The 15,231-nt window shown below is 31.0% G+C and overlaps 3 protein-coding genes across 3 annotated transcripts; 1 reads left to right on the top strand and 2 right to left on the bottom strand.

The window, feature by feature from the left end:
• Nucleotides 1–1,915: 1,915 nt before the first annotated feature.
• LOC17897826 (immune-associated nucleotide-binding protein 7) lies at nucleotides 1,916–5,517 on the top strand. The gene is made up of 6 exons (XM_006305338.2): nucleotides 1,916–2,025; nucleotides 3,689–3,914; nucleotides 4,015–4,292; nucleotides 4,371–4,535; nucleotides 4,858–4,989; nucleotides 5,102–5,517. The coding sequence occupies exons 2-6, from the start codon at nucleotides 3,689–3,691 to the stop codon at nucleotides 5,249–5,251; spliced, it is 951 nt and encodes a 316-aa protein (XP_006305400.1). The 5' UTR covers nucleotides 1,916–2,025; the 3' UTR covers nucleotides 5,252–5,517.
• A 410-nt stretch (nucleotides 5,518–5,927) lies between these two features.
• LOC17899872 (immune-associated nucleotide-binding protein 3) lies at nucleotides 5,928–7,359 on the bottom strand. Its single transcript, XM_006305253.2, has 5 exons — nucleotides 7,134–7,359; nucleotides 6,772–7,049; nucleotides 6,526–6,690; nucleotides 6,314–6,445; nucleotides 5,928–6,229 (listed from the first exon to the last, which is right to left on the bottom strand). Exons 1-5 carry the CDS (start codon nucleotides 7,357–7,359, stop codon nucleotides 6,035–6,037), a joined length of 996 nt encoding a protein of 331 aa, XP_006305315.1. The 3' UTR covers nucleotides 5,928–6,034.
• Nucleotides 7,360–9,100: 1,741 nt separating this feature from the next.
• Nucleotides 9,101–11,507, bottom strand: LOC17897565 (immune-associated nucleotide-binding protein 1). The gene is made up of 5 exons (XM_006305787.2): nucleotides 11,279–11,507; nucleotides 10,258–10,532; nucleotides 9,976–10,140; nucleotides 9,501–9,608; nucleotides 9,101–9,214 (listed from the first exon to the last, which is right to left on the bottom strand). The coding sequence occupies exons 1-5, from the start codon at nucleotides 11,505–11,507 to the stop codon at nucleotides 9,101–9,103; spliced, it is 891 nt and encodes a 296-aa protein (XP_006305849.2).
• Between the last annotated feature and the right edge of the window lie 3,724 nt (nucleotides 11,508–15,231).

The following is a 15,231-nucleotide window of genomic DNA, read 5'->3' as shown; positions in this document are numbered from 1 at the left end:
AGTAGTTTAGGGATGAATGACCTTCCGGAAAGTGATTATTGGAATTATATAAATGAGGCTAAAACACAGAAAAAAAATCATGTGTTGATTTGTAAGTTTGGTAAATAAGTCTCTAAAGTTTTTAGAAATATATGAATTTAAATCTTTTAAAACTGATACAATAATTAAATCAATAGCAAGTGATGCTAATTTTATTTAAAATGTGATTCTAGTTATTTACTTAATTTGTTAACGTCTCACATTGCTTCCACTAGAAAAAGAGGTTCCACAATTTTTCTCATATATAGTGTGTGCCCTTGGTATTTTTCATGGTGTCAAAAACTGTAATAAGCAACTATTATCACAAACGAATTCAGCGGAGTATTTTCATATTCATTTAATAATTTTTAAGAAAAAAATCTTAATAAAATCATTTAATCTAATTTTATTATCAATCTAACATAATTTTTATCAATCTAACATAATTTTTATCACTCTAACACAATTTATTAGAACTGTTGCAAATCTTAGTGTCATCTTGATAAACTAATGCAAATACTAACATCAGTTATATTAAGTGATGCAATTGTTTTAGTCAATGCAAAATATTTACATCACTACTTTAAGAGTCACTTGTACAAGCGATTATGTAAAATTCATTTGATGCAACGCCGTATTTTTGTAATGAGTGGCAGATATTTTTGATGCACTAGCATTGGACGTTTAGGTTTGGGTCAATTTTATTATATTTTGGGTAGTTCAGTTAGGGAATATTTACATCACTACTTTAAGAGCCACTTGTACAAAAGAAAGAAGACAGAAACTTATGTCTCCAAGTATTACCCTGAGGAATGTCCTCAGGTTTCTACAAAGGTGAACTCTATTGATATGGTAAAGACAAAGTGAAACCGCCAAAAGTATATCAACTTTTATCTCCAAGTAAACAATTAAGTAATGCAGAGAGATCATCTTCTCTTTTTGTTAGGAACTTAGCATTTTCTTAGTACAGTAGACTTGCTACGATGGCTGGTTCTTCACTCACTCGGCTAAGAGGAGACTTAGACTATGTACAATAGTAATAATAATAACACTTCTATCCATTCAATGAGGGTGTTGAAAAATGAAAAAAATCTATGTGGATTAAATGAACAAAAAACAAATGGAACCATCAACGCCACGCCACGTGTTACGCAATTATTGGTTGTACAGATATTTGATACTTTTACGGTCAATTATTTTAAACTAAATTAATTTAATAATTTTAGATTTTTATATCAAAATTTATCATTTTTATATTTCATAAATAGAAACTTGTTTCATTTAGTTTGGACATAGGTAAAAAACCGTATTTTTATTCTATGTTGTTAATTAATGGTATAGGGTGTTGAATATTATTAAACAAAACTATTGTAGTATATGAATTTGAATGGATCTTGATTTAATATGTGGAATAGAGAAAAACTGATGTAGAAAGTGTTGAATGATAGAATCATTGTAAATAATCTCCGAATTTATCTTTTTAAAAAATATGAATTCTTCACTCACTTAGTTTTTAGAGTCTTTTTCTTCATCAACTGTCCTTAAGATACTATTTGATAAATCGATTGTACAAGTTCCCTCTAAGATCTAGTGTGGTTTACAAGGTATTTAAAAATATGTATAAAGTTCTATAAAGTATTAATAACATATTTAAGGTATTTTTATAAGCTTGTACATACTTATAAAGATAATTTGTGTAAGTTTTTATACGTACTTGGTTTTGAAGAAGTAATATTGGACAATTTTGAAAATTTATAAATAATACAAAAATGTAAAATAAATAATGTAGAACACCCTTTTAAAACTGAAAGAAAAGACTCTTGGGGTCGTCGTCCACATAAAAAAAAATTAAAAATTAAAAACTTGATCCATGAATGAATTTTGACAAAAGAAAAATAAAAAGAAAAGAAACAAAAGTCCTATATAAAGTAGACTTGCTAGGATGGTTGGTTCTTCATCTTCACCATTCAAGTTAAGGTAACATATCAGAGACTTTCCACATTCAAAGTAAGTTCGTCCTCATCTTAATATCTTATCCTTAAAGATAACAAGTTTATGCTTTTCTAATGCTTTTGTTAGTGAAATTTCAAATTCATTGATCGAATGAAAATGAATTTTTTACAAAGTGTGAAAACAATGGAACAAGAATTGGTAAAATAAAACAAGTATAAAAATAAAATGTGCTTGTCTCGATCCATTTTTTTTTGGGTAAACAGAGACTTGATGTTTGCTTAAAGATGACGATCATGTTGTGAAAAAAAAAAGAAAGGATGATGACCATCAAACCACCATTGTCTTTCCAATCTTATTGAGTTATTTCTATAATCAAAAATATCAATATAAGTGAAATTTTATTGTTTGTTAATTGTTTTGTTTGCTGTTTCGAAAAAAGTTAGGTTTGAATGTTAAAAAAATTAGTTTTAGTTCTATGATTTTTTTGGGAAAAATATATTTTAGTATTAGAACACATTTTAGTGGTATTTGAAAGAATTTCTCAAATATTATTACTTGTAGAAATATTTTCATAAACACAGTTTCTTTAAGAGAAATACTCTCAAAATGATTTATAGACAATTATAGTTCACACTCTACAAATTTCCAAAATAGCACCAATTGATACAATTATAATAATTTTAAAGTACTTTTCAGAATTTGTTTTAGGTTTAGGTTGAGTATTTTACATTTAGTGAATAGTTTTTAAGGGCGTATGGTTTATTATTTAGAGTTTATAATTTAATTTGAAAGTTAATTTTGATATATGGTGCTAATTTTGGAAAATATATAGCAGAGTGTGTGCTATATTTAGAAAAAAAAAACTTAAATCAGTGCTATTTTTGAGAATTACCCTTTTTAAGCCTATTTAGATATCATAAATAGAGAATTTTCTAGGGTGAATTTCAAAAATACCCCTTTTCATATACCTCTTTTTAAAAATACCCCCTTTTCAAACTTTATCAAAAAACCCACTAAAAATGTTGAAATTTATCCAAATATATGTGTAAGCTTATAAATATATACACAAATTACCTTTATATGTGTATAAAACTTAATATACCTTTCATAAATAGCGTAAAAATAAATTATAAAAACCTTATAAAAACCTTATAAAAACCGTATAAACCCTTTTAAAAACCTTTTAAAAACCTTATAAATCTTATAAAAACGATTTAAAACGATTTAAAACATTTTAAAATATTTGTATTGAATCTCACAGTAGTAGTTATTATATATAAGTACCTTATAAACTATATAAAACTTTATAATTTTTTATATTTAAAAAGGGGTATTTTTGAAAATGGATAGATAAAGGGGGTATTTTTAAAAAGGGGTACACCAAAAGGGGTATTTCTCAAAAATTCTCAATTTTCTATTTGTTATTTTATAAGTAAAACATTTAATTTTAAGGGAAACCAAGTTCATGTCTAGTATTATTTATTAACATAACTTATCTCCAAATTCAACTGATTTTTCTTTGTATGTTTTCGCGGTTTCATTTTTGTATATTATTTCTGCTAAGCCTTTCTAATATTAGAAAATTAATTTATATTTATATACAACATATGTCAAGACAAAAAAAAATTCCTCATGCATGTGCTCTATATGAAGTGTTAGCCAACTTTTCAATTAATAGTTATGCATCTAACCAAGGTTGTGCATGAATTTTGCAAAGATGATGAACAAGGCTAGAGCTCAACAGCAAGGTCAATCTCCAAAGGTGGTTGAAAACATAGTTCTAGTTGGCCGGACAGGGAATGGGAAAAGCGCAACGGCCAACAGCCTCATTGGAAAAAAAGTGTTCGATTCAAAGACACATGCAACTGGTGTTACCACAAAATGTCAAACACATGAATTTGTGACAAAGTATGGTCACACTATCAATGTGATGGATACTCCAGGTACATGGATCGTTACTCTGAACCTCTTGGATTGATTTTGTCATTGCATTTGATTTTATATAGCTATCGTTAATTGTTTTGCTTAATGTTGGGAATTAAGGTCTGTATGACTTGTCGGTCTCCGCTGATAGTATAAGCACAGAGATTGTTAAATGCCTGACTCTAGCGAAAGGAGGGATACATGTTGTGTTCCTAGTTTTATCTGCAAGGACTAGAGTTACTGAAGAGGAAGAGAACGTACTTCGTACTTTGCAGACTCTATTTGGGAATGAAATCCTTAAATATGTTATCTTCGTTTTCACTGGCGGTGATGTGCTGGAAGAGTGTAACGAGACATTGGATGATTATTTGGGTAGAGATTGCCCTGACTTCTTAAAGGTATATATGTACTTTTGACAGTATGATTCTTAAAAAGTACCAAGTTCTTAAATATATGATACTTTTGATGATATGCAGAAAGTTATATGGATGTCTGGTAACCGAAAGGTGTTGATCAATAACAAGACTCGCGATGAAGGCAAGAAGGCAGAGCAAGTCGATAAGCTTCTCTCCCTTGTAGATGAAATCCGAAAGAGCAACCGTGGAGAGGCATATACCAATGACATGTACGATGCGATAAAGGTAGAAATTTTATGTTATAGCAACTACTGCATATGCATTTCTTGAGTTGAATTTAGGGTAATTCTCGTTAATAGCACCAAAACAAGTTTTATTTCCAAATTTTGCACACACTCCATAAAGTTCTAAAAATAGCACAGTATCTTATAATTAAACTTTCAAAATTAAATCTTAAACTCTAAGCACTAAACCCTACCCCTAACAACTATACTAGTCACATGTACTCAGCGATAAAGTATAAATTTTATGTTATAGAAACTGTATATGTATCTCTTGAGTTGAAGAAGATATGTGTATAGATGATCCTATCTATGAACTATCTCAGAAAGAGACCGATAGACTACATGAGCAGCAAAAGGAGCTGGAATCGAAGAACTATACAAAAGAGATGGCAGAGACGATGCAATATCAGTTAATGGAATCGTATCAAGGGAATATGAACCGAGTATCAAACACGGTAAAAGCAATTAATAGTGAATGATGATGCACTAGCTAGCTTGTTGCGGATTGATATTTGTACGTAATTGTATACTTAGCAATAACCTCTTGATTTTTTTTTTTTTCCTAAGGTGGAGAAGAAGCTTAAAGATGCTTTGGAAACGCAGGAGAAAGCGTCAGACAAATATGTGAACTGGAAAACTGATGATGAAAACATGTTGCAGCTAACAGTTGCAATCCCGGTGCCGCCTGTACCTGGATATTCATGCAACATCCTCTGAACAGTACTGTCTTGTGTGCCTAACAAAAAAATCAGTATCAAAAAGTGTTTTTTTGGTTTGCTATTTTACAATTTTAAAACTTTCGATTGTGTCTTTTATTTCTTTCTAAAATTCTGCTTTCTGTTTTTATTATGTTTTTCCACTTCCTTTTAAAATGTACTGCCGTCAAAATTGAGAGATTTTGTGGTTTATTTTATGTGTGGGCTTTCCTATAATTATATGTTTGTTTGCATGAGTGTACACATACGCTTCTTATTGTTAATAAAGGAACTCGTCTTTTCTCTGAGTTGTTTGACGACTCTCAATCGCTACATTCATATATATATATGGGAAAATTAGCATTATAGTACATTTTCAAAACTTAATTTGTGATATAGTATATTTACTATTCAAAATTGGATAAATAGATAATGGGTCCACTATTTCTACGATTATGTTTCAAAAACTGTCTATTTCTCCAATTATTCCTATATATATATATACCTCCCTTTTTTCCAGCGGCATCTCCGTTATTGTCTATGTTTGTCGTTTTGCTTCAATCATTTTTCTTGCCACTGTCGTTTTACTCCTACAGTGATTTCATTGGCAACCTATATGTATTATCGTTCTTTAAGCAGTATTATTATATCTCCATATCTGGGCGTACGTACAACAAGGCTTGGAAGGGAATGGGTATTAACAGATTGAGATATCTCAATCTTTAATGGGAATATAGAAGAAACAGAAAGCACACATAAAAGAAAAAGCAAACAGGTTTGACTTGATCTTGGTCGGAAACATGGATTACAAGATGCTACATGGCAATCCCAACCCCGTACCTATTACAGCAGGCACAGTAAGCCCAAGCTGAATCATCATCCGCCTCTGTTCCCCATGATCATGTTCATTGCGTATAGATTCATTGTCGCTCTGTACCTTGTGGAGCATACGCATCATGTTCTCTTGTGCAGCGGAAGTCTCTTTTAGCGTATTCTCCATCTATAAGAAAAGAAAGACCTCGTCAAACTCTACGTTGCGACGAGAAGTATATCTTTAGGAATCCATTCATATTTTTTTAATTACCATCTTTTGCATTTGGCTCATCCTCTCCTCATATGAATCTTGTAATCCCTTCTTTATCTCTGCCAACTCTGCTTCTCCAAGGTTCCTAGATTCAACCTCCTTTTGCTGCTCCATAAGTCTTTCAGACTCTTCCTGAGATACGAACAGCGGAATATTTAAACATCGACAAATATTACATTTCTGTAGAGCAATGCAAAGTCCAATATCTTCACCTTTATCCTAAGTTGCATTACATGACTAAACGGTTTCCCATCATTTTGCTCTTCAATCGATGCTACAAGCGCATGAAACTGCTTGACTTGCTCGGCCTTCTTGCCTTCATCGGTAGTCTTATTATCAAACAAGACCTTTCTGCCTCGACACTCTCTAAGAACTGTCTGGAATTGCACAATCAGTTTTATTGGTAAACTATATATAATCCAAATATAAACACATTGAAGAATTATCAAATCACTGACCGTCAGAAAATCAGGGCAGCCTTGAAGAAAATAATCATCGAATGTTTGAGTATTTGCTTCCAACTCGTCACCGCCAGTGAATAGAACAATCAAATATTTAACAATCTCGCTCCCGAAAAGGACCTCTAAGGTACTAAGTGTGTTCTCTTCCTCTTGTGTTATCCGATTTTTAACGGATAGGACTAATACCACAACATGTAATCCTCCTTCAGCTAGGGTAAGACATTTGATGATTTCTTTACTGATAAATCCAGCAGACACCGACAAATCAAACAGACCTGTATCACAACAAATCCTAGCTTGGTTCCACAAAAATATTTTATAAAAATATGACTTGTTGAGAGTTTAAAGACCAAACATACCAGGGGTATCAATCACGTTGATTAACAGACCATCTGGGGTAACAGCTCTAGATGTCTGACATGTCGTTGTAACACCCGCTGCGTTTGATTCCGAGATAAACACTTCGTTTCCGATGAGAGAGTTTCCAGTAGCGCTTTTTCCATTACCAGTACGTCCGACCAGAACTATGTTTTTAACAGCGGTTTTGTCTGCTTCTGACGCTAAAGGCTGTTCGGAAGCATCCATATTTTAGCTGTTTGATGTAAGCGAAACATAAAATTAAAATAGAAATAGACTAAAGTTTATATAAACTTACTTACCCAACGCGTTTCTAAGATGGTTGCGCGATCTTTTCTTGTTTGCTGCGTCATGTTGAAATTTTGAAGATTTAAGTATACAAGATACGTATTACTTTTATTTATTTTTTCTGTGTGCAATTTGAGTTTATTTCTTTTGAAAAACAACTGACCAAGTGTTTTGGGAATATGTTATAAGTTCATAAATTTCATAATTGCTAATTCAAAATATTTTACATTTAGAATGATACCTTAGTAATGAGCCAGTTCCACTTTTGAGCTGGTACTACTATATGCTTCCTTTGTTTTTTTTTTAATTGGACTTATTCGTTTCTAGGTAAATCAAACATGCCTACACGATTCCTCTTTTTGACTATTTCTTTTACATAACGTTTTGCTGCTTGCTACTTGCAAAACATATTTAATCATAATAATATTTATTGGTATTCTATACCTTTTTAATTATATATATTTATTTTTTGTTATTTTTAATGTGACCGCTATTGCTTCCGTTGGTCAACCAGTCATATAAATAACTCCCGTAGACGCACCTATTTCAAACGCTAAATCAGTCATTCAAAATGGTTAATAACGCTTGAAATTGCAATCGTGTGCTTTTGCAAACTTTGGCAACCGCAACCGTAACCGCTGCATTTATTATAAATAATTTGTTTACATTTGTTCGTAATTAACAAAGTATTTATCTTATGTGCAGATTTTAAATTTGGAAAAATGTTAGGTGAAAATTTTAATTCAAACTTTGCAAATTGGGATTTGTAAAGCCTTCTAGGTAGGTCCATTAAACAGAAAGCTTCGGCTGCATCTGTCAGTCAAGGTAAGCCCATTAAACAGTAACCAAAAGCCCAAGTAACACATGATCTCGGGTCGCTATTCGTTGTTCAGTGGGTAATCCTAAGGAGATGTAACCAATTTTAATTTTTGGGTTAAATTGGAAAATTGACCCGACCTATTTTTTTTTGTTTTGCCAACTTTAACCTTAATGAACCGAAATCATGAGTTGTTTTGCTAAAGTTTGAACTGAAATCGTAGGGGTAATATTAGGTATTTTAGAAGTTGTACTTCTCTTAGAAGATTAAAAATAAAAATTTACTCTAAAATGATGTGTTAGTTAGAAAAAATGTTATAATGTCAAATGGATGAATGATCTCACTAAATTTTGTTGTTCGTTGAAAAGAAAAATAACATAAAAGACACTGATTAATAGTAAAAAAACAAAATCACTAGAATTACTCTCAATCTTAGCCTTACAAATTAAGACACACAATCTTAGATCCTAACTTGATAATTTGGTAGGTTTTTCATTAATACCATACCATTATTAACTTCAAAATTCTCTTTAAAAAAACAATAATTGAATGGTAATTTGATTTAAGTAATAAAAAAAAAAAGATGCTTCTCTTCTAATATTCTAAAAATGATTCAACAAAGATATATACATATGATGTCTCAAAGGTGAGTTTACAAGACAGTTATTAACAACAATACTTACAAGGGTTGTTAGGAAATAAGTACTTATTTGGATTGGTTGCATGGAAAGGTGAAAATACAAACGAAAATAGAAACCACAAGGGACACATTACATGAAATAAAGAAAACATGCAAAGTTCACGACCAGACTTTAACTGTGTCATCAGCGATCTTTATTGGGCAAAACCCACCGATGAGTACCATTACATGATGTTGCATGACACCTTAGGATCTTGTTCTCTCCTTGGCACCATGTTTTCCATCACCCGCATCATTCTCTGGTGTGCCTTCCAAGCATCTTTAATTGTTTCCTCCACCTGAGAGAGTACAAGATCATGATCACACATATTGTTACGGACAAAATATCATGAGGTAAAATCTCACTGAATTGGAAACGGATCAATGTGGCAGGAGATTTTCAAGCGTCTAGAGTATTTTCAAATGGCACTCTAATTAGTTCATCATGCTAGTATTTTAGGACAGGTTAATCGATTTGTTAAATGATCCCACGATATCAGTGACCTTGCTAGCTTTGTTTTGATGGAGGGGACCTAATCAAGAGTTATCACATAAAAAAAGTTTGGCTAAAAAGTACTTAGTTACCATAATTGCCATTTCCTCCATTTTACGATCATACGACTGCTTTACCAACCTCTTCTCTGCTTTTTCTGAATACCTTGCTTCGGCTTCCCTTAGCTTCTTTGTCTCTTCCTGAGATATCGGAGATCATAAGAATTAATGAGAGACCGCAGATATATGATCCTATGCTCTGAGCAATTAGGATAGCAATATTTCACATTTGAAGTTGGCTAAAGATCTTGACTAGTATATAAAATATATGAGTAGCGATTGGGACGAAACCATATAACATGCTCTGGTTTCGGACCTGAGGGGATGTATGGACTTTGGCCTAGAATCTCTTTGATTATTCAAAAATATATATATATGAGCTCATGCATTCATTGCCAATTGATTTTGAATTGGAAGCCCATAGTCTAATACAACTATACAAACTTCCAGATTATAAAACGAAAAAAAAAAAAAATCCGCATTGTTGTACAAAAAGTCGGAGACTCACCTTAATCTGACGGTGCATCTCTTCCGTAAACGGTCTCCCTGCATTGTTGTTTCCAATTGCTGCAACATGGGCGAGAAGCTGCTGGATTTGTCTATCCTTCTTGTCTGCATCAACTGTCCTGTTATTAAACAAAACCTTTCTGTTGCCACACAGAGTGAAAATTCTCTGAAAGCACACAAATCCAGTTGAGAGAGTAGATAGAGTTAATAAGCAGAAACATACGTTTGAGAATATATATAATTCTTAAATGTTTTTAATACATTAATCGATGGAATCACCAACCGTCAGAAATTCAGGGCAAGTGGACAAATACGCGTCTAAAGTCTGGTTGTTGGCTTCTAACTCATCACCGCCAGTGAATACTATGATCAAGTAGTCAAGGATTTTAGCCCCAAAGAGGCTCTGCAATGTAGTCACAACGGACTCTTCCTCTTGGGTCATCCGAGTTCTCACTGATAGAACTAACACCACAGCATGTAATCCTTCATCCACCAGAGCAAGGCATCTAACGATTTCCTTGCTGATGTATTCAACAGGTTTAGACAAATCAAACAGACCTGTGCCACATGCCAAAGAGGAAACATTTGAGTGTTATTTCATGTATTCAGAGTTCAGAGTCTTCAGACTATAGGCAATGCAGATTACGCGAGGAGTTTCAGCCATTATTATATTAACAATGTATTAGATCTTGCACAAGATCTTTTCCTTCACATATCATAACCTAAGATCTGGTTAAGATACTACCAATAATGTTGGTATTTATAAGATTTTACATACATGTAAAGATAATATTCATTCGGGTAAATCTCAAAAATAAAATTATGGCATTTTTTTATAAAGTCTTAAAGAGGAAACATTTTAAAAAAAAAAATGATATTGGGGAAAAAGGCATTTTTAAAATGCCCCCTATAATGAATTGATTGAATTGAATTTTCGATTAGTTGATGAGTATGTTAGTATATATTTTACAATGTTTTATTTTATAATATTTTTTTAACGCATTTAGTTTGATATGAAGTAAATATTTTTACTTATGAGATAACAATATCTGTAAAAGGCTGTTAGATATGGTATGAAACAATTAGCAATTTAAAAACTTAAATCTTGCGCAACACTAAAAAAAAAAAAAAACGAGTGTAGTGTTTGGATTTTATTAGTAAGTTCCGTACGACCAGATTAGTTTCATTATATAAGGTGAAAACTCAAAACTATTATGTTATGTTAAAAGTAATTAAGACTAATCATCTATCATCATGGGGTGTATATATATCAATCTAACGTTTCAAGGGAACAAGACACAAACCGGGAGTGTCAATAACATTGATAATCTGGCGATGGCGATGGAGATCTTCTGTCACAGCTCTAAATGTCTGACATGTCATAGTAACACCTGTTGCTTGGGCTCCTGATGTGAACATTTGTTGTCTGATGAGTGAGTTCCCCGTGGCGCTTTTTCCGTTGCCTGCACGCCCAACTAGAACTATGTTTTTTATCGGCACTGACCCTGCTGAAGCCATGGACCCGTCACTCATGATGTTCTACAAAATAATAAGAGAAGTGCTTTCAGTTTAACATATCAATATCTAAACTGACGAGCGAAAGGTAAGATGCTGATAAAAACTTAGCACAATACGTACGTCTCAGTTCTCTCACCAGCTGTTCAGCTAAAACACAAAATTAGATGATCAAGTTGAGACTAAGGTTTTATAGGTAATTGAAGTTTAAATTGAAGATTGTTTTTTTTTTGTATGTTGTTATTATGTGGCCACCACGCATTTTGGGATGTTTACCAAGGAAACTTCTTTTGTTTGCACCAGTTGGGGTATAAATAATGTTATCAATGTAATTTTGTTAATTGCTTATTGAGATATAATTATAGTATATGAGATTGGAAACGGTAAAGTAACTAGAATGGGCAAGAAAGACTTTTGGAGGTTGACTCCGTTAGAGCTCGGTCAGGAACATCATTCGTGTAGGATTCACCTTTGAGATGAGAAAGCCTTCATTCTAGGGTCAAACTAAAAGACGTTATACGACCACATTAGTTAAATTTTTGGAAACAAACTCAAGACTTATTATAGTAACAAAAGAAAGCCTTACAAGTTTAAGGATGTTTTGTACTAAGAAGCTGAAAACGATCACAAGAGTTATGCAAATAGGTGACCACAAAAATTTGGTTCATAGCCGGAAGGGCTGGGAAACATATCCAAATCCGAAAATCCTACCGGAACCGATTTGGCATTTTTTTAGCACACCGACCAATTTGGCGGATTTGACCGATTAATACCGATTTGGAACGTCTAAAATAGTTAACTGATTTGGTTCACGATTTTTAGTAAAATCAGAATGCGTGAGGCTCATGAACGCCTAGACTGGCGTCTACCCTAATGGATTTTTTTTGGACCTAATGTTAAATTAGTCCGAACAACTGTTTTTATTTTTTTTATTTTCAGGATTCTTTCTTGTCAAAGAATAGAAAAAGATATATATTTTCTTAAGATGGTTGTGGTACTACTAGTTACATAAACATTTGTAAACCGATACTAAGTACAGCAAACGCAAGAATACCATTCAAATGTCAGTTGCATTGAAAATTATATATATATACTAGAAGTGGACCCGCGCTACAGCGCGGAGGAATATTCATGATTTATGCTACCGATAATAAATTATAATATATTATACTTCTTATTATTTCTACGGTAAATTATATATATGTACATGAGTTTAGATTAAACAGTAGAGAAAAAGAAGCATTTAACAACGTGATTTGATATGTAGTTTTCAGTTTGATCATATTAGTAGTAGAAATAATAATATAGGTAAAAAAATTTGGTGACCAAGAAAAAAGAAATAATATTCATTTACATTCTCACAATATGTATGTTGAGGCGAATTAAGCTGCAAAGAATTGTGTTCAAAGAAAAAATTATTTATAAGCCGCTTTACTATGTGATTGTGAATTTTGCAAGCCAACCCGTGATTTTTTAATTAAAATAATGACATAAAAATTAATAATGATTAAGAAATAGAAGTATAATTAAATAAATATATATAGTTCATAAATACCCTATAAATAACTTATAAAAACTTCTTACAAGGATATGTAATTCAGTTTGACCAATTTATTAGTATCAAAAATAATAATACAGATAAGATATTGCATTTGAAAAAATTACATAATCACAATGTATTTAATAAAAGACATTTAACTAATTCCAACTAATTAGCATTATTATTAATTTTATTACTATTATTTATGTATTCATATATGCATTTTTATATTTTATACCAAATATTTTTAAATTATGTTTTTATATATGCATTTTTATATTTTTTATACTTATAATTTTTGTTCAAAAACATTATATTTTTATTAGTTTTATATAAGAATTTCTTATACTAATTAAAAAAAATTTAAAAGATTGTGATCTTTTATATTCATAAACATATTCTCTTTATATTTTGCGTTAATATAGTTTTCTAAACTATAATAATGTAATATTAATACATATAGTACTTTCCTAAATTATAGGGAATATATTAATGGAGGTCAACATAAAAAGGAATATATTAATATTTCCAAAATCAGTTCAGATTTTATGGTTTATATCTATATCCGAAATTTGAATTAAATTATAAGTATCCATTTAGCAAATTTCGGTTATTTTTGCTAAATTGACCCGACCCATTTCCTATTTGTACTTCTCTTTTACTAATATAGGGATATATATGAAGAACACGCAATGTCTAGTAATAATTTGAAGGTTAATATTAGAAAAGTAGAGAAAATTTTGAGAGAAAATAATAATAACTAGATTTTAATCTCCGGTATATCGCGGGATACACATTTTTTTTAATTCATTCTTTAAAAAAATTATAAATTTTATTGGAGTTTATTTAATAATTATCAAGATTGCATAATATCAATCTATACTAAATAAATTTAATTATACATGTTTTATATCAGTGTTGTTAAAAAATAGTAAAATGACATGTATTGAACTGTAAGATTAATAATACTATAATTTTTTAAGTAATATCAAGTCAAAATCGGTTCGTCTTACAACCTGTCCCATCATATAATCTGTTGGAAGCATATTACAACATTTCTTGTCTTATATGCGAAACAAATTATATTTTTACTATACATATGTTTTATATAATAAAATAAATTAAAAATAACAAATAAGATCATCTAAAGATTTTGGAGAACTATTTGAGAAAATATGGAAAATAAGAAATGGTATTATATTTATTTGGGAGATATTTTAGGAATTTTGTTAAAAAGTGCTTATTATTAGTTTTCAAAATATTAACCAAATAATAAATTATAGTGGCATTCTTTATGAATATAGTTTCAAAGTCCTTGAATTATTTTAAAAAGTACAGTAGATGATAATGAGCTTAGATTTCGGAAGAGGTGAACTAACAAAATCTCATGAAAATTATATTCCTTTTTTCTTTGGTTTGGAGTTGGACATAAAAGCAAACATCTGAGGGGAAAGACGAAAAAAAGGAATATAATTTTCATGAGATTTTGGAATATAACATGTAATATAAGCTACACATGTTATATTGACATTTATTTTGCTTGTCAGCGAACTCTTCGGGAAATGGTTCAGGCATGTTTCTTGCGTTGATGACATTTTATATATTATATATTTTTAATGATATCTTATATATTTTTAAACGAAAAATAAAAAATATTTTATAAAAATTTACAAAAAATACTGTCTGATTGTAGATGACATTTATTCATTGTTCATAAAATATGTTTTAGCAAAAGTTACGACGAAAATACACAAACGAAAAGGTTATGACTAAAAGATACGTATGAAATTACGACGAAAAGACATGAATTTAAAAGTTACGACGAAAAGATGAAAAGTTGCGAGGAAAAGACACGAATAAAAAGACACGAATGAAAAGTTACAAAGAAAAGATACGAATGAAAAATTACGATGAAAATACGAGAATGAAAAGTTACGGCGAAAAGACACGAACGTCTTTCAATAAAAGAACAAAACTTTGGTGGCATTTTTTGAGTTTGCTATTATTGTATAGATTTTTTGTTTTTGTTTGAAAAAGAGCCCCGACGGAGATGTGATAGATTGTATCAACCAGGCGGATCAACCAGCATTTAATCACCCGCTCCTGAAGAACCATATGATATGGTCCAATATCATTCAGGTTTATGATTAACTCATTTGTCTTTTTTTTTCTTTGTAATATTATTAACTCATATGTTTATTT

Source organism: Capsella rubella, unplaced genomic scaffold (assembly GCF_000375325.1).
Source record: "Capsella rubella cultivar Monte Gargano unplaced genomic scaffold, Caprub1_0 scaffold_1, whole genome shotgun sequence".
Lineage (NCBI taxonomy): Eukaryota > Viridiplantae > Streptophyta > Magnoliopsida > Brassicales > Brassicaceae > Capsella > Capsella rubella.
The sequence above is the reverse complement of the archived record's forward strand: the minus strand, read 5'-3'. Positions and strand labels throughout refer to the sequence as shown.